The sequence below is a fragment of the Pelodiscus sinensis genome, chromosome 28 (genome assembly GCF_049634645.1).
Source record: "Pelodiscus sinensis isolate JC-2024 chromosome 28, ASM4963464v1, whole genome shotgun sequence".
Lineage (NCBI taxonomy): Eukaryota > Metazoa > Chordata > Testudines > Trionychidae > Pelodiscus > Pelodiscus sinensis.
The window spans coordinates 11,721,068-11,744,002 of record NC_134738.1 but is presented as its reverse complement, the minus strand read 5'-3'; the positions used below and the strand labels follow the sequence as shown (position 1 = coordinate 11,744,002).

Here is a 22,935-nt window from a genome sequence, read left to right as displayed (position 1 = left end):
TCTGTCCCCCACTCCCCCATACCCCTCCCTCCCCCCAGCTCCCCCATACTCCTCTGTCCCCCACTCTCCCATACCCCTCCCTCCCCCCCAGCTCCCCCATACCCCTCCCTCCCCCCAGTTCCCCCATACTCCTCTGTCCCCCACTCTCCCATACCCCTCCCTCCCCCCCAGCTCCCCCATACCCCTCCCTCCCCCCAGCTCCCCCATACTCCTCTGTCCCCCACTCCCCCATACCCCTCCCTCCCCCCCAGCTCCCCCATACCCCTCCCTCCCCCCAGCTCCCCCATACTCCTCTGTCCCCCACTCCCCCATACCCCTCCCTCCCCCCCAGCTCCCCCATACCCCTCCCTCCCCCCAGCTCCCCCATACTCCTCTGCCCCGCCCCCAATACCCTCCCGCCTCTGCCCCCCCCGAGCCACGGCCTCGGCGGCCCCGCCCCCTGCCCCGATGGCCCCGCCCCCTGCCCCGTGGCCCCGCCCCGGGAGCGGCCTGGCCGCCCCGCCCCCCGCCGGGCCGCACGGAGCCTTCCGCCTGCTCGGGCCGGGCCGGGCCCCGCGCCCCCCCCGCCATGCTCGGCCGCCTGGGCGCGCTGCTGCAGCAGGCGGTGGGGCAGGTGAGCGGCCGGGCCGGGGCTCAGGGGCCGGGGGGGGCGCTGGGGCTGGGGCGCCCCCTGGCTAGGCTGGGGGGCTCCTAGGATGCCCCCCCGATGTGCTTGGGATCAGGAGATGGGGGAGCAAGTGGGGCTGGGACTTTGGGGGGGCGCCCCCTGGACAGGCTGGGGGGGCTCCCAGGATGGGCCCCCCCGATGTGCTTGGGATCAGGAGAATGGGGGAGCGTGTGGGGCTGGGACTTTGGGGGGGTGCCCCCTGGCTAGGCTGGGGGGCTCCTAGGATGCCCCCCCGATGTGGTTGGGATCAGGAGATGGGGGAGCCTCGAGAATCGGGGTTGGGGGCTCCCTCTGAGGACTGGGGTATGTGGGGTGAACACCTAGGGTGGACACGCACCCCCCTTTGTGCCACTGGGGTGACGAGATGGGGCAGGGTCGGGGTTGGCTCCCCTTGGGTGTTAGGAGATGAGGCCTATAGGGGACTAGGACTTGCGGGGGAGGGGATCCTATAGGGCCAGGTTGCCCAGGACGGACCCAAGGTGCCACTGGGGGCTTGGGGAGCGGGCATGTCCCAGGATAGAGGGCAGAGAGGTGTCCCAGGAGATGTGGAGTGGGGGCTGGGGGGGGGACCAGTTCGCACCTCTCTGCCCCCCGTGTTTTGGGAGGGGGTTCCGGGGGAGCAGAATGCTTGGGGTGGCAGGGGGGTCAGGAGGAGGGACCCTCCTGTGAGCAGGGCGCGTGGGTGGATATGAACATGCCCTTTCCAAAGGGCTCTAGCGCTTGACTGACCCCCCCCTCCCTCTCCGCAGCAAGAACCCAGCCTTGACCTGCTGGAGGCGTTCACCGAGCACTGGAAGGGGCTCACTCACTACTACATAGAGACCACAGGTAGGTGGGGGAGGCAGGGACTCAGGACGCCTGGGTCCAGTTCCCAGCGCTGGCCGGGAGCCTGGCCTTGCCTGGGATGTCTTCTCAGCTCTGCCAGTGGCTGCTCGGAGCACCTTCAGCACAAGCCAGCAGCCGCAATACAGAGAAATGAGACGCACGCGGGCAAGGAGCGGCGTGGTCGTCATTAATTCGCCAATGGGTAGGAACCACTGTGAGAGCTGTGGCCGAAAGTAAAGCAAAATGTTATTGCCCCACCCTCCTCTTCCTCGGGCCCCACGAGTGGGAAGGCAAAACGCTGCCGGGGGAAATGTTGCCTGCAACCATTAAGATATCTGCACTCTGTTGTGTACGTGGCAGGCGGACGTTGCTGCTTCCCCCACCCCGGGTGGGCTGTGGGGCTCGTGGCCTAGGGCGTTTGGAGGTGTCTGACGTTCCGGGCCACGGCCTTATAATAATGTCTCTGTTGATCCAAGTTTTGAGACGGGCTGGGCTGCTCTCGATGCTGTGGCCGGCATTTCTTAGACGCGATTCGAAATCAGGTCTGAGCTACGCCGAGATTTTGTACTTAGGGGTTTTTTGACGGATAAGCGATACTGCTACCGCCTTTCACGTGCGTACAGTGACCTGCTACGTCTTTGGGAGAGTTTGTGTGCTTGTCTGTCCGTCCATCTGTCCAAACTCCACTGGCCACCTCCCTGCCCTGCCTCCTGCACCCGCCACACCTCGCAATCCACTTCCTTGGGCCCCCACGCACCCGTAGCTGCCTGTCTGAAGGACCCGAGAACCCGGGTAATCTAGCAACGGTGTCACTGCATCCACACTCGAGGGAGTTGTACTGCTTTGCAGTTGGGAGGCAGGATTATCCTGGTGTACTGAGAGCGCCTTGGTCCCCTACCTTTACTTAAATACCTAAACACGCATTTACGAGTGTAACTTTAGACTCCCAAGTATGAGAACCGACCTTTGCTCTTAACTAGGCCAGGGCTGCTCTGTTCTAACGCTGCCGCTTCACGTTACTGCAATATTCCATTTAGAAAGCAGCGTCTTGGGGTGCTGCCGAGATCAAAATCTACGTGAAAATTACAGCATGGAGACCAAGGGGAAAGGTTGGGAGGATAGAAGGAAAACAGAATTTTCAGGTTAAAAAATCCCACAAACATTAGGCCTGGGACACAATGAATTGTTGGCTTTATACCTGTTAAAATTTCCCCAAAGCTAAAATTTGCTTAAAAAAAAAATCTCAGGTGAAGGAGCATGTTCATTTTCTAAAATGTTGCTTTTCTTAACGTCCTCTGGGTTCTACCAGTCCCTGAAAAGAAATCACCGGCTTGTTTTTCTGTTACAAGGAGGGGACGGTTTTAAATTCACCATTTCGGAGCCTTTCCCTGTTTTTTAGAATGTAGAAAAAACCTTTCTAAAAGGTCACTCGGTGGAACAGTGCCCTGTGTCGTAATACCTGTAGTAGGAATTAGGCATGTTAACCGGTAAGGATGAGGATGGCTGGTATGTTGACTGGTTAACTGATGGCAGCTATGGGGCCGGGTGGCGGGACTTTGGTTAAAACTGTTAACCGGTTAAACACAATCATTTAACCTGTTGACTGGTTTAACATCCCTAGTAGGAATTAGGAACAGTGTCGGCTTTGCCTGATTTTTTTTCCTTAGTGTTTGTTTCTCTTGGGTCTCGGTTAGTGTGCAGTAGGGATGTTAGCGTATAGTTGTTTAAACAATTAACCCATCAGCATGGGCTTATTGGTTAATCTAAATGGCTACACACATACATATCCTTGCTGCCTCTGTATCGGGGCTGGGGAGGAGGCTGTCTGTGGGGAGCTTGGGCCCCCCGTGGGATGCCAGAGCAGCCTCTGTCCATGGGGAGTTTGGGTCCCCCCTGCAGACCGGCTGCTGCGGCCCCATGCTGCTGCCTCTGTATCAGGGTTGTGGCAGGGGGTTCCCGGGGAGTGGGGCCAGGACCGCACTGGCTGCCGGCCCCGCCCCCTGAGTATTTTAGTAACCATGTAACGGATAAAGTGTTTTACTAAAATAAACATTATCCAGCATCCTAGTGTAAGGCCTGTTACTGTCCTACCCCATGTGCCAGTCTCATCATCCCTCATGAACTATCACCCTAATCCTGTCAGCTGATCCGCTTGGGCCTACCCCTGCACTAAGGACACACGGACACAACACCCGACCAGCTGCCCCGCTGGGAGGCGCTGCTTTCCAGCTGAGACGGAAACCTGGAGTCCTGGCCACTAGCAGATTTAGCAACCCCTTGTTGTTTTTACAAGTGCATGGGGTTGGCTCCAGTGTCCTGGCTAAATTTGCGGGTAATCACATGCTGACTACTACCCCTTACAGCTTCTGTTGGATGCTTGCTGCTCACTTCCGGCCCCGAACTATTCTAGCATTGCCGCGTCCTCATGGCTGTGCCAATCCCAGGGCATGCGGTGCACTATTAAAAGAGCTGCCACGTGTCATCCCGGAGTTCTGATGGGCGTGTCTGTGCCGTGCTGTGGGCTAGAAGGGCCTGTATAGGTTTGATGATCGTATGGCACGAAGCCGTACGTCTGTTTGCCCATCATGGAGCGTGTTTGGATTGGGATTTAATATCTGCCTTCTCTCTAGATGAAAACACCCCAGTTAGGGAGACGGATATCCCCTGGCGCCTGAAACAGATGCTGGACATTCTGGTGTATGAGGAGAAGCAACAACCGGCAGGGGAGACGGGGCCTTGCTTGGAATACCTGCTGCAGCACAAAATCTTGGAGACCCTCAGCACTCTGGGGAAAGCAGAGGTGCGTACACCGGGTTACTCCCCTCGGCAGCCCCACGCAAGCCCCAGACAAACACCACTGGTTGCGTTAGGGGCGGAACTCCTTTAGCGGATGACTCCAGTGACTCTAAACACTGACTGGTTCACAGCAAAGCTGTGTCGTCTTAAGGAATTAAGATCAGGGTAAAATTTCCCAAAGCATCTTGGTGAGTGAGGAGTCTAAAGTCCCCGTTTCGGAAGCCATGTAGGCCTTGTCCAGACTAGGATTTGGAGGGGGAGAGCATCTTATTAGACACAGTGCCTTGTCTACGCTACCCTTTCAATACATGGTAGATACGCCTTCCAAATTCTAGTCACGCAACAGCTGAGATGCCTAAATCCCATTGACTTTCAGTGAGACTAAGGCCAGATCTGTACCAAAAAGCTAGGATGACCCAGCAGCATCACTCAGGGGTGTGGAAAAATCCACACCCTTGAGTGATGTAGTTAAGCCAGCCTCCCCCTGTTCACCTACTTCTTAAACTGCAAAGCCATTTCTGTCACTGTAGCACGTCTACACTATCGCTGCAGCACTTGTACAGACGTATCATTAGGTGCCCATGCACCCGAATCGCTTTGGAAATGGGACTTGGGCTCGTAAGCCCCATAGGCGCTTTTGAAAATGTTTTCCCGTATGCCGCATTGCTGATATGAGCCGGGTTTGCTCGGGTGAATACTCCCTGTGCAAGTATTTACATGATTGAGGGGCGCAGGATCTGTCCTTTGATTTGCAGGAGAGATGGGTTTTTAAAAGGACTCTCTCAGAATAAATATCAAAAGCTTACCATTGTATCCTCCTGGCCTGTGTTACTAATAATAACTTGGCTTATTGGGCTAGAAATAGTCTCTTTTTGTTTTCCAAACACAAAAACAAGGAAACATGAACTGGAAATACTAGTTTTTATCACATGTTTATGAAAGTCAATTGCATTCTGCAATGGCTACCCTTTATCTCTACTGTCCTCCATTCTTGGGTTTTCCATGTCATCATCGTACAGGCCTTTGGAATCACTAACCTGTTGAAAATGGGAAAATAATCACATTGATTTTTTTCACCAGAACGCAACTGAGAAGCTTAATTTATGTAAGTGACGTTCATTAAGCAATGTAAATAAATACCCAGTGAGAGAATTAATTAACTGTTTGTGAGACACTTAAAAGATTGATTAGAAGGGAAAAGTATTGTTTACTAGCAGGTTTACCTGGTGTTGCTCGAGTCCTTCACTGTAGTAATGGCTGGATTTTTTTTTTTTTAATTCAAAGGTAAATGTACGTGCTGTATTTAAATTATTGTATTGGGGAGAGGGTTGGGGGGCCTCAGGGCAGGAGCTGGAGGGTACAGGAGTCAGAGCAGGGGGTTGGGAGGGGTGTGTGGCGGCTCTAGGTGGGGGGTAGGGGTGCAGGAGTCAGGGAAGCGGTGGGGGGGCTGAGGGAAGGGGTTGGAGGTTGCTGAACTGAGAGCAGGGGATGGGGGCACAGGGCCTGGTGTGGGGTGGCTCAGTAGCGGCTGGGGATCTCAGGGCAGGGGGTGGAGGGCAGGAGGTGGGAAAGTCAGCACAGGGTTCGATGTGTGGGGGTTGGGTGGGGGTGCAGAAGTCAGGGCAGGGCTGGGGGGGGTGGAGGGTGCTGGAGTTAGGGCAGGGGGTGGAGGGCTCAGCGTAGTGGTTGGGGATCCAGGAGTGAGGGCTGGGAGAGTTGGGGGGGTGGGGATGAGGACGGGGGGTAAAGGTGCAGGGCTGAGGGCAAGGGGGCTCAGGGCAGGGGGTTGGGAGGCTGGGGGGGAGGCGGCTTATGGGACCACCTGTGGCAGTGAGGGTGGCCCTGTTCTGACCAGTGGCTCCTCTGGTGGGCCAGAGCTGAGGGGGGCTGGCCCTGGCTTCCTGCATCTCCCCCCGCACACCCTGCCCTGCAAGTAGTTTGGAGCTGGGCCAGTTCCCAGCTTCTCCAGGAGCGGGGAGTGTGCCTTCTGGGGGAGGCCGGGCTACGCTGCCCAGTCCTGGGGGCTGTGGTGGCAGGTCTGGTGGGTGATGTCCCCCCAGATGCCACAGTTTTGAGTGGTGGGGGCACTTACCCTGTCCGGTGGCTGGCTGTGTGGAAACCCCATCCCCAGTTGGCCACTCTTCTGCAGGTACGGCTTCCCCCCGTGGTCACTCTCCAATCAGCCCCCTCCCTTTCCATGTTATGGAAAAAAGTCCCATTCCAGGCACATCCTGTTTTCCTGGCACAACCAAACTCTGACCTGGCTTTAAGTCGGGAGAAGAGGAAGCTGCCTACCCAATTTGGCTGTCCTAGTGGTCCTCTGAGGAATTCTTGAACAGACAGACTGACGTACAAACTTTCAAAAGCATATATATAAGTTTGCGCTGCTTGGGGATTTGTAGGCATTGTGCTGCGCTGGGATGGTCAATTTCATTACCATTCCCTGCTGGTTTTTCAGTGCTCAGATGGTTGTGTTTCCAGTGCTGCTGGGAAAAATTTACTTCCTAAACCAAACCAGTGTTTGGGTTGTGAAAATGTGTGTGTTTGGGAAAACCTCCTTTGTAAACCAAACCTAGGTCTTGGTCTTAACTTTATCCCAGAGCATTCCTCTTAATGGTCTCCCAGGTCAGCAGATCTCCAGTTCGCATGTCACACACACTTTTCATAGCGGTTGCCTGCAGCAGAGACCGGGTAGCCATCCTAAATGATCTGATGCCAGAAAGGAGAGAAAATTAATGATAAACTGAATCTTTTGTTCTCTGAGAGCTTCAGACCCTCTCTTCTTGGGATTTCTCTGTCCGCGTCAACTTTAATACCCTTGCGGTGTTGTAGCCTTCTGAACTAGCTGTAGGGCCGTGGAGTCCAACACGCTAGCTACATGGGGCTGTTTGGCCCGTGGTTGGCTTAAGCAATGTGGCTATTGGGCCGGTTGAGTGTGGCTAGTTCGCTATAGTGGCTACTGCTTCAGAACTGGTTGGACCCCCTGGCCATAGGGTGGCGGGTGCGTATTGCTAGATGCTGGCAGTTCTTACCTCTGCCACGTTACACATATTTACCATCAGTGGCAGAGCGATGGGCCTTTGTCACATGTTGTCTGTGGCACTGAAGGGGATATCGCTTGACTGACAGTTGGCCTCTGTCTCTCCTCGCAGTATCCACCCGGCATGAGGCCGCAGGTGTTTCTCTTCTTCAGCCGAGTCCTGGGACAAGTGCAGCATCCGCTCTTGCACTACCTGAATGTGCACAGACCTGTCCAGGTGAGCACTGCTCCTGGCTCGCTGCAGGAGCTGTAAAGAGGGCTCCTTGTGCCTTTCCTCACTTTGTGGGGGGATGGCCAATGACGGTAGCGTGGACCCCGTGGGGGGCCCGGTTCCCCAATACCGTGCTGTCACTGAGGTGTGGGGATCACCAGGTCCTGCATCCCCCTCCACAGCCAGCTGTGACTCTCGGTCAACAGGTAGAGCAGAAGGCTGATTGGTTCCCAGGGATACAGCGTAGCACAGACCTGTCAGCACAGCCAGTACCATCCATCTTGGGGAGTGGGCAGCCCAGAGCCAGGACCCTGGGCCCTCTCCCTGCATCCTAAGCTAGTTGAGACTAACTCACAGTCCGCGACTGGTCCCAGCCCTGCAGGCAGCCCCGGCGGCTCCTTTGTCTGGTCACACACCCCTCAGGTTACCGTGAGCCTCGCGTGCTGGCCGCAGCATCCTCCCTCAGTGAGTCACGCCCAGAAGTCCCATCCCCATCTAGATAGTGGTGCAGTGCCCAGGGAAACTGAGGCACACACCCAGAAGTTACTACAGACCAGCAGAAGTCCCATGCAACGCAATAAGCGAACAGAGTGAATACAGTCCCCACAGTCCCCACTTCGTCCCACATGCCCCTTGTGCAGTGTACACCAGCGTGGAGTGGCTGTGAAACGTGACCATACGGATACCCCGTTGCTAGTGGTGTAGGTCACCAGACAGGGAACAGGGCAATGGTGAATACTTTCCTTTGATGTTACTCCACCACAATGGGGGCTGCAGGGTCCGTATGTCGGATACAGGCGCGCATCCCTGGGGAGCGCGCCCAGTGGCCTCCAGTGAGGCAGGAAGGATGCCCATCCCCGATGGCAGCGCCCCCCTTGCAGCACTGCGTAAGCTCCGTCCTGCCCCCTTTCCTCACCGGAGAGGCTGACCGCCCTGTCGCCTTCCCAGAAGCTCCTTCAGCTCGGCAGCGACGCGCTCGGCTCGGCGACTGAGAGGGAAGAGGTGCAGTTTGCTGCGGTTCTGTGTGCAAAGATCAAGCAGGACCCCGCCCTGCTCACGTACATCCTGGAGGTAAGGAGCCCGCCGTGGCGCCTGCCCGCCATCACGGCCGTACGGCAGGTCTTGGCCACGCCCAGCGGCTGGCTGCAAGGCCCAGTGGGCTGATCTGCTAGGCAGGGGGGCAGGTCTCTGCATCAGGGGCTTTCCGCAGGCGCTCGGCTCTCGCCTCGCTGCCGCAGAGCCGCGTGGCTGGGGAGGACTCTGCGCTCCTGCACAGCTGAAATCCTGCTGGATTCCTCCGCTTTAGGGAAAGTGTCTCATCCGGTGCTGGCGGGGACCTGGGTAGTGCCAATCTGACATCTTTGTGGGGGGGGTGGGGGACACCTGGGTAGTTCTAATTTGACATCTTTACGGGGGAGAGAGGAAGGACCTGGGTAGTTCCAATTTGACATCTTTGTGGGGGTGGGGAGGTGAGGACCTGGGTAATTCTAATCTGACATCTTTGTGGGGGGACCTGGGTAGTTCCAATTTGACATCTTTGCGGGGGGACTTGGGTAGTTCCAATTTGACATCTTTGCGGGGGGACCTGGGTAGTTCCAATTTGACATCTTTGCGGGGGGACCTGGGTAGTTCCAATTTGACATCTTTGCGGGGGGACCTGGGTAGTTCTAATTTGACATCTTTGGGGGGGAGAGAGGAGGGACCTGGGTAGTTCCAATTTGACATCGGGGGGGGACGGGACCTGGGTAGTTCCAATCTGACATCTTTGGGGGGGGACCTGGGTAGTTCCAACCTGACATCTTTGTGTGTGTGGGGGGGGGGAACCTGGGTAGTTCTAATTTGACATCTTTACGGGGAGAGAGGAAGGACCTGGGTAGTTCCAATTTGACATCTTTGGGGGGGTGGGGAGGTGAGGACCTGGGTAGTTCTAATCTGACATCTTTGTGGGGGGAGAGAGGAGGGACCTGGGTAGTTCCAATTTGACATCTTTGCAGGGGGAGAGAGGAGGGACATGGGTAGTTCCAATCTGACATATTTGGGGGGCGGGGGGGGGGGGGGAGCAGGAGAAGTGAGGCCATGAAAACAGCCAGTGCGGTTGGCACCAATTGGCCCCCTGTCGGTAGCTTCCCAAAGGGGCCATGGGTCTTGGCTGCTCAGCCGTTTCCTGGGGGCTGGCAGGCGGGTGTCGCCCACACGACGCTGCTGGGCCTGTTCGGTGACGAGGAGGCTTCATTCTCCAGTCGGTGGCCTAGAGCAGAGGGTTCCTGGGCTCTCTTCTTAGCGCCATCGCCCCCGCCCGCTGCATGATCTCAGACCCATCTCCGCCCGGTGCTGTGCTCCGCCACCGGGGACGGAGGGGTGATGGCTACGTCCCTGCAGCCCACGGCGGAGTGGCGAGGGTTAATATTTGCCACGGGGGTTGGAATCCTCCCTCGAAATGGGCCGTGGTGTGGTGTTCCCCGCTCAGCGGAGTGCTGCTGGGTGCGTTTGCCAGGTGTCCGGGGATGCGCTGCACCTCCTGAGCTTTGTGGGTCTGCGCCTCGGCGTCGGTCCCTGGCCTCGGCCCCACGTGTGTCAGTGCGAACGGCTCTCTGGCCTGTCTCTGGGCCCTGTGCGTGGTCCTGTCGCGGGGGCGGGCGACTGGACTCGACGACCTCGCGAGGTCTCTCCCAGTTCTAGTGTTCTGCGATTCTCTATCCCCAAGGGCAAGGATCTTCTAAGGGGGCAGAAGCCTTCCCGTCAGCTCTGCTGCCCACAGGGAGAAGCTGGCAGCAGCCAGGGAGAGCCCGTCGCTGCCAACGGAGCCCTGGCTGCGTCTCCAGAGCACCCCTGGGGAGACGCAGCCTGCGCCGGCCTGGCAGGGAAACCAAAGAAGCCTCTCTCCAGCTCCTCCCCTCTGAACAGTGAAAACAATCTGATCACGTCTTTAATCACCCTGTGCAAGAGCCAGGTACGGGTCTGGGGAGGGGAAAGCGGAGGGGCGCAGGCGGCGAGGAGGGAACGCTGCTGCATGGTGCCGTGTCCCGGTCCCCGCTGCGCTGGGGAGGGGAAAGTGGAGGGGTGCAGGTGGCGAGGAGGGAACGGTGCTGCACGGTGCCGTGTTCAGTCCCCGCTGCGCTGGGGAGGAGAAAGCGGAGGGGCGCAGGCGGCGAGGAGGGAACGGTGCTGCATGGTGCCGTGTTCGGTCCCCGCTGCACTGGGGAGGGGAATAAGCCGGCGCGGTACGGCCGGTAACGTGTGCGTGTCTCCCCATGGGCAGAAGAGCAGGGTTGCACTGAAGGCTCAGGAGAACTTGCTGCTTCTCATCAGCGTGGCCCAGCAGGCAGCTGCCACGTACCTGGTACAGAACAGCGCCTTGAGCTGCCTGGTGGCTGAGCGCCTGTGTGAGCTGTACAGCGCCGTCCCTGCCTCGGCCGACCCTGCAGACGTCCTCTCCCTGGAGAGAGCCAGCTGGAGGTAGGACGCTGAGGAGACCCTGGGCTCAGTATGTTCCCAGCCTCATCGCAGCGGAATGGCCCGACCAGCTGAGCACCTACCTGGAAGTATTGGGCCCAGAGACGACTAGAGAGACCTGTTCTCCAGGGGCTGCACCCCGGCTCCCAGGGATCTGGGCAGTGGTCACCACCCCCGTTCCTGGTGGGTCATGGCCCCTGGGATGGGAATGGCTGGCCGTGCTGATCCCTCGGGGCTTTTCCGTCTCTAGGGTTCTATACCGAGTAAAGGCAGAGGGGTGGCAGCTGTCACTCCAGAGAGGAGGTTTCTCCCCCGATATACCATTGCCCTGGCATGATGCTTTGGAGTTGATTCCTACCCCATCTATTGATCTCCTTGCAGGTTGCAGAACAAGGCTGCCGACGAGGGGTCTTTCCCAGGGAAGGCGAGCCTGGATGCTTTCTTCAGCTGGCTGGATTACTGTGATCACCTCGTGAGAGAAGCCCACCCGGTAAGAAACAAGTGACTCCTCCCCATTGCTTATTGGCTTGGATCAGTGGTTCCCAGCCAGGGGTACCCAGACGTCTTCCCCGGGGTACAGCACTCGATCAGTTGTTTGTCTAGTTTTACCATGGGCTACGAACGCAGCACTAGCTAGGTCAGTAGGCACTACGGTTCCATACAGGTTTATATTTGCTTATACTGCTCCGCACACAGAAACGCCAAGTGCAAGCTGTACGGTGCAATTGATTTGCGTTATAATGACGTGGTAAAAACGAGAAAGCAAGTGGCCTGTCACTTCGGGCAGTTTCATGGCTGATGTTGTGAGGCCGGAGTGTTTAAGTGAGGTGAAACGCGGGGGGACGCAAGACAAATCCGACCCCACGGGGTACAACGGCAGCCTGGAAGGATTGAGAGTCACTGCGGAGAATTCCCATCTCTGCTGTCCCAGCAGTCACCAGAGCTTCGTCCAGGCTCAGGTATCCTTTCTAGGCATTTACATACTGGGGAGCCTGATATTTAAGGATTCCTAACCGGACGTCTTAGCCCAGCCCTAGATGTGGTTTCGGGCCCATCTGAAGAGCCACTGACTTACATGAGTGAACTGAAAACTGGCTGAGTTACACTTGTCCCATCTACAGCTAAATATCTTGTGTCCTTTAGCTTATGAGCTGCTATCAGCGTTAGCTGGCCTGGCTCAGATCTCTGCTAGAACTCAGACTAGGTCACCTGGGCTCTTCCTGTATTTAGTAGACAACGTCATTAGGTCACTGCTAGTCGACGTCTAAACTGCAGCCTGCGGGGGTAGATAAGCCATTTAGGAAACAGCCGTGTCTTATCACGGCTAAAATTCTCCTCGGAGAAGACAACCTACGTTGTGTGTTTGAGATCTACCAACTCCTGTGGCTCTTGGACCCTTACATCCTGGATTTGGGCTTTGCCACGTGTCCTCAAACTGTGTTAGGGCAGCCTCAAATTTCATCAGGGCTCTGAGTCCACGGCCAGGTCTATGCTAGACGCAGAAGGTCGGCTTACACTATGCAACTCCGGTTATGGAAATAAGGTAGCTGGAGTGAACATACCGTAAGCCGAGCTTGGCACTGTCTTCATAGAGGGAGGTCGATGGGAGAAAATGCTCCTGTCTGCTTCCCTTACTCCTCACTACTGTGCCAACAGGAGGCAGCCTCGGCATTCGATTTAGCAGGTCTTTACTCGACCTGCTCAATCAAACGCCAAATCAGTCTCTGGTGTGACAAGTGGAGACATGGCCCAGCTTGCCAGACAGCTGCAGAGCTCTGAGAAACCGCATCAGGGTGTGACGACATCGCAGGCCTTGCATGATGGGATGGTCACCATGATGCATGGCTGCTGCACACAGCTGCAAAATCACAATATGCACACACTGCGGTCACAGCAGGGTCGTTCCGTTCCTGCAGGGACAGGCTACAAGTGGGAGCCATCCTGGGTGACCCATCTAGCGGCTTGTGGTTGAACCCATTTAAGAAGGCTCCAGCGTGTTCTGTCTCCAGCGTGTAGCTGCCGGGCAGTGCTTTCCTTTCATAGGAGTCCCTGGGTCTCTGGATCCCAGAGCTGTGTGTGCGCACGCAGCACCCGTGTCAGCCCAGGCGAAGGGGTGGCGATGCAGGCGTCCCCGTGTGCCAGTGACCCTGCCCACCAAGAGAAACTTGACAGAGCAGCAGAGTCTCTGCTCTTGTCACGCAGGAGGGGATTAGAGGAGTCTTGGGCACGCCTGGGAGCTGGTAGCTCATCGCTCGTTACTGACTCTCTGTCTGTGACCCGCAGGTCGTTGCAGATGCTGTAACAGAGGCCATTGGTGAAAAGCTTTTCCGGGGCATCCTGCAGCCACAGCTCTTGCAGATGTGAGTACACGTGTCGCACAGGCTGGTCACCAGGTCACTGTGTAAACTGGCGGGTATGGCACCCATCGCAGGGCTGAGAGAGCGGGAGGTGGTTAGTCTTGTGTTGAAAGTCGGAACTGGGGAGTCTGTACTCCTGGGGTCTGTCTCTGGTTGGGGCTGGCGTTAGTCACTGCTTGGGCGCCTCGGTTTGCCCATCTGTAGAATGGAGTTAATGTTGCATTCAGGCTCACGAGGTTTAAATAATTCCCACGGGAAAAGTGCTTTGTGATCGTGGAAGGACGGGTGCGGTAGATAAAAAGGGTAGGGCTGTTCAATTTTGATTAATTAACTCATCGAATAGTCGATGGGATTTCCATCGATTATTCGATTAGTCAGTAAGAACTAGCGCGTTCCGCCTTTGAAATGTACAAGAGCCCCAGCAGGGACACTGGCACATTACAAAGGTGGCTGCTGCCCCCTCCCACGGAGCTGGAGCTGGGGGGAACCGGCACCCCCTTCTCTTCCTGCCTCTTTGTGATAGAGGCAGCAAGGGGGGGAAGTCACTAGTTGACTAGTGTGTCATCTGTCCAATCAGCTTTTGCTTATCGGATAGTCGATTAGTCGCTTGCATCCCTAAAGAGGGGTGCACAGCGTCCTTAACTTTGTCAGAAGTTAGACTGTCTCTTTAAAAAAACCAAAAAAAACCCCTGTTCTACACTAAAGTAAAACCCCTGCCGGCAAATGGAACATTCCCCCGGGGAGATTCTAGCCTTGCCAGCCAAGCTGGGAGATTGGAGTCTGGGAAGCCAGGGAGGTCCCGCAGCGGGAAAGGCAGGGCCCAGCTGAGCATGCTGGGGAGAGGCAGGGGCTGTAAAACAAAACGCCTTAAGGAAGAGCCAAGTCCGCCCTGTGGCGGGGTGGTTTGGCAGTGGTCTAATGGCTTCAGATGTCATTCAGAGCCATGTGCCTTACTGCCCCCCTCCCCCTAGGATTGGGTAGTGCTGTGGCCAGTTCTGGCCTCCTGCAGCTCGCAGGGCTGGCCCCTGGAAGGAGGGAGGTTGGCATTTCTCGGCGTTTCCAGGCCTGCAGTATTATTGCGGGCTGCTCTCTGTGCCAGCGCAGCAAACTCCCAAACGCATCACCCCTGAACTGCCCTCTCTAGCCTGGCTCTGGGTTTTGTTGCCTCTCTTCATGCTCCTGCCGTCTGCTGCGGTGGCCTGAGCGTGTGTCTGGAGAGATGCTCTCTCCTCGGGAGCTGGAATGGCCATTCAGCTCTTCCGCTGCTTTGTTCTCACTTTGGCTGAGGTCTCTTACTGCCCCGGACGTCAGGACGCTGCAGGGACTGAGCAAAGACTGAGGAGCGGGAAGTCCTGGGTCCTGTTCTTAGCTCTGTCATGTCTTGGCCCTGTGCCTCGGTTTCCCTGTCCTGCTGCTGGCCCCCACAGCGAGGGCGATTGTGAAGTCCCCTGAGTGGAGGTGTGCTCCCATGCACGTGTGCTCTACGCAGCTGCCTGGAGGGGAGCTTCAGTCCCTTTTCTCTTTCTCTCTCTCCTCCTCCCCCTTTATTTGGCAGGTCAGAACTTGGCATCCTCACCTCCACCGCAATGCTGACCGCCATAGTGAGGCAGATCGGCGCTCCTGCCCTGCTCCGGATGCTGGTGGAGTTCCTGCTGGGCACAGAGAGGCAGCCAGAAGCCGTCCCTGACTCTCCGCAGCAGCATCTCCTCCGTGCTCAGTTGATAAAGCACTGCAACCACCTGTCTGATGAGGTGAGGCCGGCTCCGCCTGTCTGTAGCCTCCCAGGGCTCCGCCTGTCTGTAGCCTCCCAGGGCTCCGCCTGTCTGTAGCCTCCCAGGGCTCTGCCTCTCTCCTCCCCTCTTCCCCATGGGACCCCAGACTGGGCTCTCACTAACGCCCCTCCCTCTGGGTATTGCAAGTAGGGAAACTGCTCTTCCTGCAGACCCAAGGGCCCGCTCCTTGAGATCATTAGAGATTCTCGGACACCCTGGTAGGAGTTGAGGTGTCCTGCCCTAGTGCCAGGCCAGGCCGTCGTGTTCGGCCTTTCTCACGTCCCCAGACGGTTTTGTTCCACTGCAGGGTTTGTCGCACTCTGCCCCGAGTAGCCAGGCAGCGTTTCTGCGCAGCTGAATGAAGTGATCCCAAAAAACGCCTTTTAAAAAACCAGCGAGTGGTCCTGTGGCCCCTTGGAGACAGGGAGGGTCACGCGCTTTCGTGGGCACAACCCACTTCACATGGGATGGCTGCACGCAAGCGCACCCCCTCTGCAGAAGTGCATTGTGCCCGTGAAGCTGGTGATCCTACCTCTGGATTTTCGTTTGTCGTTAAGGTACCACAGGGCTCCCCGTTGATTTTTTTTAAAAGGTGTTTTTAAAGTTACAGACTAACCCGGCGATCCCTGGGAGACTTGTACACACGAAGCGATCCCTGTAGAATTGGGGACGTGCTGTGGGATGTTACTAACTGGCGCGGTATCTTTTGTCTAGAAGGATCCCAAACCGCTTCAAGCTAGGGATGTAATAGTGGAGTCGATGAACCAATAAACAAATGCGTATCGGTTAATGCTATAGACCAGACCTATTTCTCCCCCCCGCCGGTAAATTGTTTAGCAGGCTGGCCAGCAGCCCGGCTCAGTCCTGGTTTGCAGTGGGGCTGGGACCCGCCCCCACTGCGGCTCTGCCTTTAAAGTGCATTAGGAGCGGGGTGGGCAGGCAGCACAGATCAGAAACGGTTTGCACTGGGTCCGGAAGTGCAACTCCTCTCCCCCCCACGCCCTAACAGGGGCTGCTGCCACCCCACACTGCTGCCTCTGTATCAGGGCAACAGTCAGTCGGTCTGCAAGGGAAGCTGGTTTTTAAACTGACTCCCCTTGCAGACCAGCACCCACTGGCACCCCGCGCTGCTGCCTCTGATACAGAGTCAACAGCACGGAGTGGCCGGGGGCTCCTCAGGAGTGGGACTGTCGCACACTGGCCCTGCCCCTGGGGACTATGGAATAGTCGAATAAGAATTCCTGAGGTTACTCAACTGTTCAATTAACTGATATTTAACATCCCTGCTTCAGCTGCTCCAGACTTACAGCACCCATGGAATGCGACCACCTCTGGGGTGTAGCCAGCGTGCACATGGAACGCTGTGGCCAGCCCCTCGGCCATCTTTAATGTCCTCTCCCAGCAGACAGGATCCCTTGTTTCTAAGGTCGCGTCTGAAGGCCCCGCCCCCAGCTAACTGCACCCGAGAAGGGATTATGATCTGCGGTATCCCTGCTGCAGGGCTTTCTAGCTGCTTTTCCGGGGAGTTTTACAGCCTGTCTCCCCGCTGACCCGGGGCTCTGTCCCTGCAGATCAGCCTCACGACCCTGCGGCTGTTCGAGGAGCTGCTGCGGAAGCCGCACGAGCACATCGTGTACAGCCTGGTGCTGAGAAACCTGGAGGGGCGGAGCTACATCCTGCACAGCCCGCCGGGGCAGGAGGAGCGGAGCAGCCAGGAGCAGGAACACGAGGAGGATGCTCTGTGAGTGGGCGCCCGGCGGGAGCGCAGAACCCGGCGGCACAGGCTGGGGCTGCAGCTGTAACTCCTGTTCCTGGCCTTGCAGGGAGCTGGAGGAGGATCCCTATTTCACCGATGGCTTTCCAGATACAGGCCTCCGGACGTCGAAAAAGCCAACGTCGCCCTCTCCGCGGGGGCCTGCCCGGCCTAGCGAGACGACCGAAGTGAATGAGATTGTTCTCAGGTGGGGCTTTCCCTGGGCTGCCGGGGCTAAGAATCGTGAATTACAGACCCTGCGCTCAGTGTCCAGCACCTCTTTGCCCCTCCCTCCCATCCACATGGCCGGGGCGGGGAGCATCTTCGGGGAGCCAGATGCATGAAGGGCAAGGTAGAGAAGAACTCAGTGCAATTCATGATCCCCAGGGCTCCTGCTCCGCTGCCGCTCTGGCAGCACAGGGCCTGGGAGAATCCCCATTGGGTGGCAACTGCCCCGGGAGCCCCTGCTGCAGGGAACAGGCCAGGGCTGGGAGGTGTGGGAGGAGCCCTGCCACTCAGGGAAGTGAAACTGACTTTTTGGTCAGTTTCATGGCTGCCAGCCTGTCAATTTCACAACTTTCATTTCAGGAACCACGTTTTTTTGGGAGGGTGGGTCTCCAGCTGGGAAGGAAAGCCAGTTCGAAATTACCAAAACTTCTGATAAACTCCCTGTGATTTGGTCGGCTTGCATCCTATCCCATGCATAAGCCTTCTGGAGCAAGCCGGAGCTCTGTCTCCTAGGCCATGCCAGCGGTCCTTCCACACCTCCCTGCGCTTGCACCTTCTTGAGCTCTCCATCTCCAGTGGGTTTTTTGAGGGTACCTGGTGACCAGGAAACCAGCCCTAGAGCTTTTATTAGCCTAAAGCTCCTGGCCATTGGCTGTCCAGCCCTGCTAGGCGGCTTGGAGCAACCTAGTGAGCCTGCGGAGTTCACTGCCGCTTCAGAGCTTGTGCCTGGGTAGCTTCCTGAAACCCAAGAGCGGTTCTGCAAGCCCAGAGAGTAACCGAAGGGCAGGCCAATGTCGGGCGTCATGGGGTCAGCTGGTGCCTGCCGTAGGGGCCGGGAAGGAACTTTCCAGCCATGGTACAGGGTAAACGCCGTAGTGGAGAGGCTATGTGAGGAGCCTGGGACATGAGCCCCATAGGCCAGGCACCTCCCGCATCTCCGTCTGGGCACCCCGGGGATGTGGAGCCGAGTACCAGCTCCTGATGGCTTCTCTCTTTCAGTTTCCTGGGCCTGGTTCCCGACGAGGCCAAGACCTCGTCCTGCCTGGAGGAGGCAGGCTACGACACGTATGTGCACGATGCTTTAGGGCTGGTAGGTCATGGATGGGGCCTGTAGCCCCTGAGTTCTCTGTTGCCCCCACCCCCTTTCTCTTAATTCCTCCCCGTGATCAGCCCTGCGCTGACTGTGCCAGGCCCAGCTAAGCCCTCTGCCCAAACAGAGCGGCCAGCGGTTGAAGTGTTTCCTGTCCCTCCGCGTCCTCCCTCAACGCTCCCATCAGCCTGGGGGTGCCCCGTCCCGTGCCACGTGGAGACACGACTCCTGTGATCCTTCCCAGTGCCAGCTGCGTTGCCGGCGCTGCGCCTGTCTGCCTCCTGCCCCGTCGGCTGGGGCTGCTGGCTGCCTTCTGCCCAGTCCTGGGGCTGAGAGCAGGCCTCTCTGCATTGCTAAAGCGCTGTGTCCGCCCTCGCCCCTTCCCTCTCCTGTCAGTTTCAGGAATGCTGCGCCAACGTGTCCTCCTGGAACTGGCCTCGGGCTCCAAGACCCCTGGAGGCGTGTGACCCCCACGCAGCGTTTTACGAGGGCCACTTCCTGAAGGTGCTGTTCGACCGGATGACCCGGATCCTGGATCAGGTAGGGTGAAAACCGCAGCCTCGTTCTCAGCCCCCCAGTCGGGCTTCCCTGGGGAAATCCCAGAGCCAGCCGGAGGGTGGGGGCAGAGGCGGCACTTTGCTCTGCCAGGGGCCTGCTCAGGGCCGGGCTTCCTCCTGGACGTAACCAGCGAACACCCAGCCATGCTGAGGCCACTGACCACAACACAGGACTGGGATCCTGGACGCCCATTCAGCCAGGTCAGCCCTGGGTGGGGAACTGCGGCCGTCGCCCTGAAGCTGAGACTCAGCAGGACGGGGAGTAGCACCCAGCTGTGCAGACCTGGCGCACGGGTGATGCGCCGCAGGTAACCGGTTACCCGCTCACATCCCTGCTGCAAAAGCCGATAGGCGCTTAGTCCAGCAGGGTCCCCGGCAGTAGACTGTGAGCTCTCTGGAGCAGGCCCCGATCCTGACGAGGGTTCGGGGAGGGGGGATTCTGAAATAACCGGAGAACTGCCTCTCTGGGAGGTAATCTCAGAGGCTCATTTTCAACTGGACGAGGGGGACAGGACCCCACGGCCACGTCCGAGCCAGGCCGCTCCTGCTGCCTCGGGAAGGCCCTGCAAGGGAGCGATCTTCTGTCTGTCTGTCTGTCTGTCCTGCAGCCCTACGGACTGAACCTCCAGGTGACGTCTGTGCTGTCCCGCCTGGCCCTCTTCCCACACCCGCACCTCCACGAATACCTCCTGGACCCCTACCTGAACCTGGCCCCCGGCTGCCGGACGCTCTTCTCCGTACTCATCCGGGTAACTTCCCCCTATGCCAGGGACGGGGAGGGAGGAGGCAGGGGTCTGTCTAGTGTCCGTGTGCAACTCAGGGGGAGGGGGAGGTCAGAAAACTGCCCATTTCAGCCCATGCGGCGCTGCCCGGACCTGGGGGCTGGATGGAGCTGATCCTCTTCCTCCTCGCCCCCAGGTGATCGGAGACCTGATGCAGAGGATCCAGCGGGTGGCCCAGTTCCCAGCTAAGCTGCTGCTGGTGCGGAGACAGTTAATGGGGCTGGCCCCTGAAGAGCAGTGAGTGCCTCTACTTGCCTGGGCTACGTCAGCCGGTGCCCTGCAGACCCAGCGTGGCTGTCTGAGCCGCCGCTAACCCGCAGGGCCCTGTAACGCCAGAGACTCGTCTGCGTCTCAGCACAGGGAGCATGGGCCCCCCTCCGGCTCCTTGATACCTGTGGGGGGCAGGGAGTGAGGCGCCGTCGGTCTCGGGTGCTTGGTAGCACCGCAAGCCCCAGGCGCTGCCAAGCTTTCTGGGAGGCCGGGAGAGACGTGGGATGCGGGGGAGGCTCCCACTGTTCTGCACAAGGGTCTGTTAGGGTGCTGAGCACCCTGCTGTCCAGGCCAGATGCCCCGTTTCCCCCCAGGCCGAGCCCCACTCAGCAGCTGCTTTGGTTCCCTTGCAGGATGGATCACGTGACCCTCTTGCAGGGAGTGGTGGTGCTGGAGGAGTTTTGTAAGGAGCTGGCAGCCGTCGCCTTTGTGAAATTCCCCCCCGAGGGCCCAGCGTGAGCCCAGCCGCCCCGGCCCCCTCACCTGCTCCGTGGGGAGAAGACCAGCGCGCACGGCAGGGAGGGAGAGGTTTGCTCACGGCTTGGGGCGGTGGCACCAGTCCCCACGTCCTCCCCTTTCTCCGCCTCCCCCAGCCGGGCCGAGACCTTCCTGCATCACTGGCCTCTGGCTGAAATGCCCCCCCGCCGCCCAGAGCTCTCGGCTGTGCAGGACCTTCCCTGCGGCTGCCAGCCCCTCCCAAACTCAAACCATCCGCTAGCCCCTCTCCAGGGAGCAACGGGGAACCGCAGCGGGCAGCTGCTCTCCACAGCCTCCGCCTCTCGCTCACTTTCGAGGCTCCCCTCGAACTCGCGGCTGCCTGGGTTACGAAACCAAGACGCCGGGGGAAGGAACAGGCTCAGTGTTCGGCTCCCAAGCCGGGCGGGGACGAGCGAGCTGCCACGTCACCCACCTGGCCTGCTTTCTTGGCCGCCGTTCCGAGCCGTGGGGCAGGGAGAGGCCTTCTCCTGTCTCTACCTGCAGCCGGCAGCATGGACAGAACGTTACCGGCGCCCACAATCCAGGCGGCAGGATTTACAGCCCTGCTCCAAGCGCCTGGCGGGGCGGAGAGCAGGAGGAAGGCCCAGGGCAGCAGCTCGGGCCCGGTGGGATGGCGAGCGCCCACGGGCTTGGTACAGGGGAGTGGGCTGCTCTAGCATCCCGGACGGGCCCCAGAACAGCTGGCGCTGGCTGTAGGAGGCAGGCTACAGCTCCAAGGGTGGGGGCTAAGTCAGACCACCCCCCGGCCGAGCTCCTAGAGGCGGGATCCCCCTGCGGGTAGCGAAGGCAGGGCGGGCGGGGGCCACCTCGGCTTTCATAGCCTAGTGGGCATGAGTGCAGCCTCCCCGTGGGGGCGCCGCTCCCTGCTGCACGTGGCCCCGCAGGGTCTGGTCACCCCCCGAGTGCGGAGTACGGGCCTGGGCCGGGCCTTGTGGGAGACGCCAGCCCTGGCACGCTGGGCGGGGGAAGAGCCTCGTGCCCAGACCGTCCCTCCTTGACTGCAGGGGAGGAGCCAGGCTGCAGGCGGGGTCTGTAGAGCAGGAAGGGTCCGTTCCCCCGCTCTCGGGGCCAGGCTGCGGGTGGGGTCTGTAGAGCAGGAAGGGTCCGTTCCGCCGCTCTCGGGACCAGGCTGCGGGTGGGGCCTGCAGAGCAGGAAGGGTCCGTTCCCCCGCTCTTGGGACCAGGCTGCGGGTGGGGCCTGTAGAGCAGGAAGGGTCCGTTCCCCCGCTCTTGGGACCAGGCTGCGGGTGGGGCCTGTAGAGCAGGAAGGGTCCGTTCCGCCGCTCTCGGGACCAGGCTGCGGGTGGGGTCTGTAGAGCAGGAAGGGTCCGTTCCCCCGCTCTCGGGGCCAGGCTGCGGGTGGGGTCTGCAGAGCAGGAAGGGTCCGTTCCCCCGCTCTCGGGACCAGGCTGCGGGTGGGGTCTGTAGAGCAGGAAGGGTCCGTTCCCCCGCTCTCGGGACCAGGCTGCGGGTGGGGCCTGTAGAGCAGGAAGGGTCCGTTCCGCCGCTCTCGGGACCAGGCTGCGGGTGGGGTCTGTAGAGCAGGAAGGGTCCGTTCCCCCGCTCTCGGGGCCAGGCTGCGGGTGGGGCCTGTAGAGCAGGAAGGGTCCGTTCCCCCGCTCTCGGGACCAGGCTGCGGGTGGGGCCTGTAGAGCAGGAAGGGTCCGTTCCCCCGCTCTCGGGGCCAGGCTGCGGGTGGGGTCTGTAGAGCAGGAAGGGTCCGTTCCCCCGCTCTCGGGACCAGGCTGCGGGTGGGGTCTGTAGAGCAGGAAGGGTCCGTTCCCCCGCTCTCGGGACCAGGCTGCGGGTGGGGCCTGTAGAGCAGGAAGGGTCCGTTCCCCCGCTCTTGGGACCAGGCTGCGGGTGGGGCCTGCAGAGCAGGAAGGGTCCGTTCCCCCGCTCTCGGGGCCAGGCTGCGGGTGGGGTCTGTAGAGCAGGAAGGGTCCGTTCCCCCGCTCTCGGGACCAGGCTGCGGGTGGGGCCTGTAGAGCAGGAAGGGTCCGTTCCCCCGCTCTCGGGGCCAGGCTGCGGGTGGGGTCTGTAGAGCAGGAAGGGTCCGTTCCCCCGCTCTCGGGACCAGGCTGCGGGTGGGGCCTGTAGAGCAGGAAGGGTCCGTTCCCCCGCTCTCGGGACCAGGCTGCGGGTGGGGTCTGCAGAGCAGGAAGGGTCCGTTCCCCCGCTCTCGGGGCCAGGCTGCGGGTGGGGTCTGTAGAGCAGGAAGGGTCCGTTCCCCCGCTCTCGGGACCAGGCTGCGGGTGGGGTCTGTAGAGCAGGAAGGGTCCGTTCCCCCGCTCTCGGGGCCAGGCTGCGGGTGGGGTCTGTAGAGCAGGAAGGGTCCGTTCCCCCGCTCTCGGGGCCAGGCTGCGGGTGGGGTCTGTAGAGCAGGAAGGGTCCGTTCCCCCGCTCTCGGGGCCAGGCTGCGGGTGGGGTCTGTAGAGCAGGAAGGGTCCGTTCCCCCGCTCTCGGGACCAGGCTGCGGGTGGGGTCTGTAGAGCAGGAAGGGTCCGTTCCCCCGCTCTCGGGGCCAGGCTGCGGGTGGGGTCTGTAGAGCAGGAAGGGTCCGTTCCCCCGCTCTCGGGGCCAGGCTGCGGGTGGGGCCTGTAGAGCAGGAAGGGTCCGTTCCCCCGCTCTCGGGA

At 59.4% G+C, this 22,935-nt stretch overlaps 1 protein-coding gene across 1 annotated transcript; it reads left to right on the top strand.

Moving 5' to 3' along the window:
• The first annotated feature begins 459 nt into the window (after positions 1–459).
• Positions 460–21,453, top strand: FHIP2B (FHF complex subunit HOOK interacting protein 2B). Its single transcript, XM_075911046.1, has 17 exons — positions 460–613; positions 1,417–1,495; positions 4,123–4,292; positions 7,441–7,545; positions 8,488–8,610; positions 10,244–10,489; positions 10,799–10,995; positions 11,374–11,482; positions 13,276–13,352; positions 14,905–15,100; positions 16,693–16,862; positions 16,945–17,082; positions 18,102–18,192; positions 18,589–18,732; positions 19,358–19,498; positions 19,668–19,768; positions 20,155–21,453. Exons 1-17 carry the CDS (start codon positions 569–571, stop codon positions 20,258–20,260), a joined length of 2,238 nt encoding a protein of 745 aa, XP_075767161.1. The 5' UTR covers positions 460–568; the 3' UTR covers positions 20,261–21,453.
• Positions 21,454–22,935: the final 1,482 nt, after the last annotated feature.

What these genes read in the sequence shown, in the direction of transcription:
- FHIP2B (XM_075911046.1), top strand. Translation starts at nt 569, where the DNA reads ATGCTCGGCCGCCTGGGCGCGCTGCTGCAGCAGGCGGTGGGGCAG. An exon ending in TGCACGATGCTTTAGGGCTG is followed by an intron (nt 18,193 to 18,588) that starts GTAGGTCATGGA and finishes CTCTCCTGTCAG; the next exon opens with TTTCAGGAATGCTGCGCCAA. An exon ending in GGGCTGGCCCCTGAAGAGCA is followed by an intron (nt 19,769 to 20,154) that starts GTGAGTGCCTCT and finishes GTTCCCTTGCAG; the next exon opens with GATGGATCACGTGACCCTCT.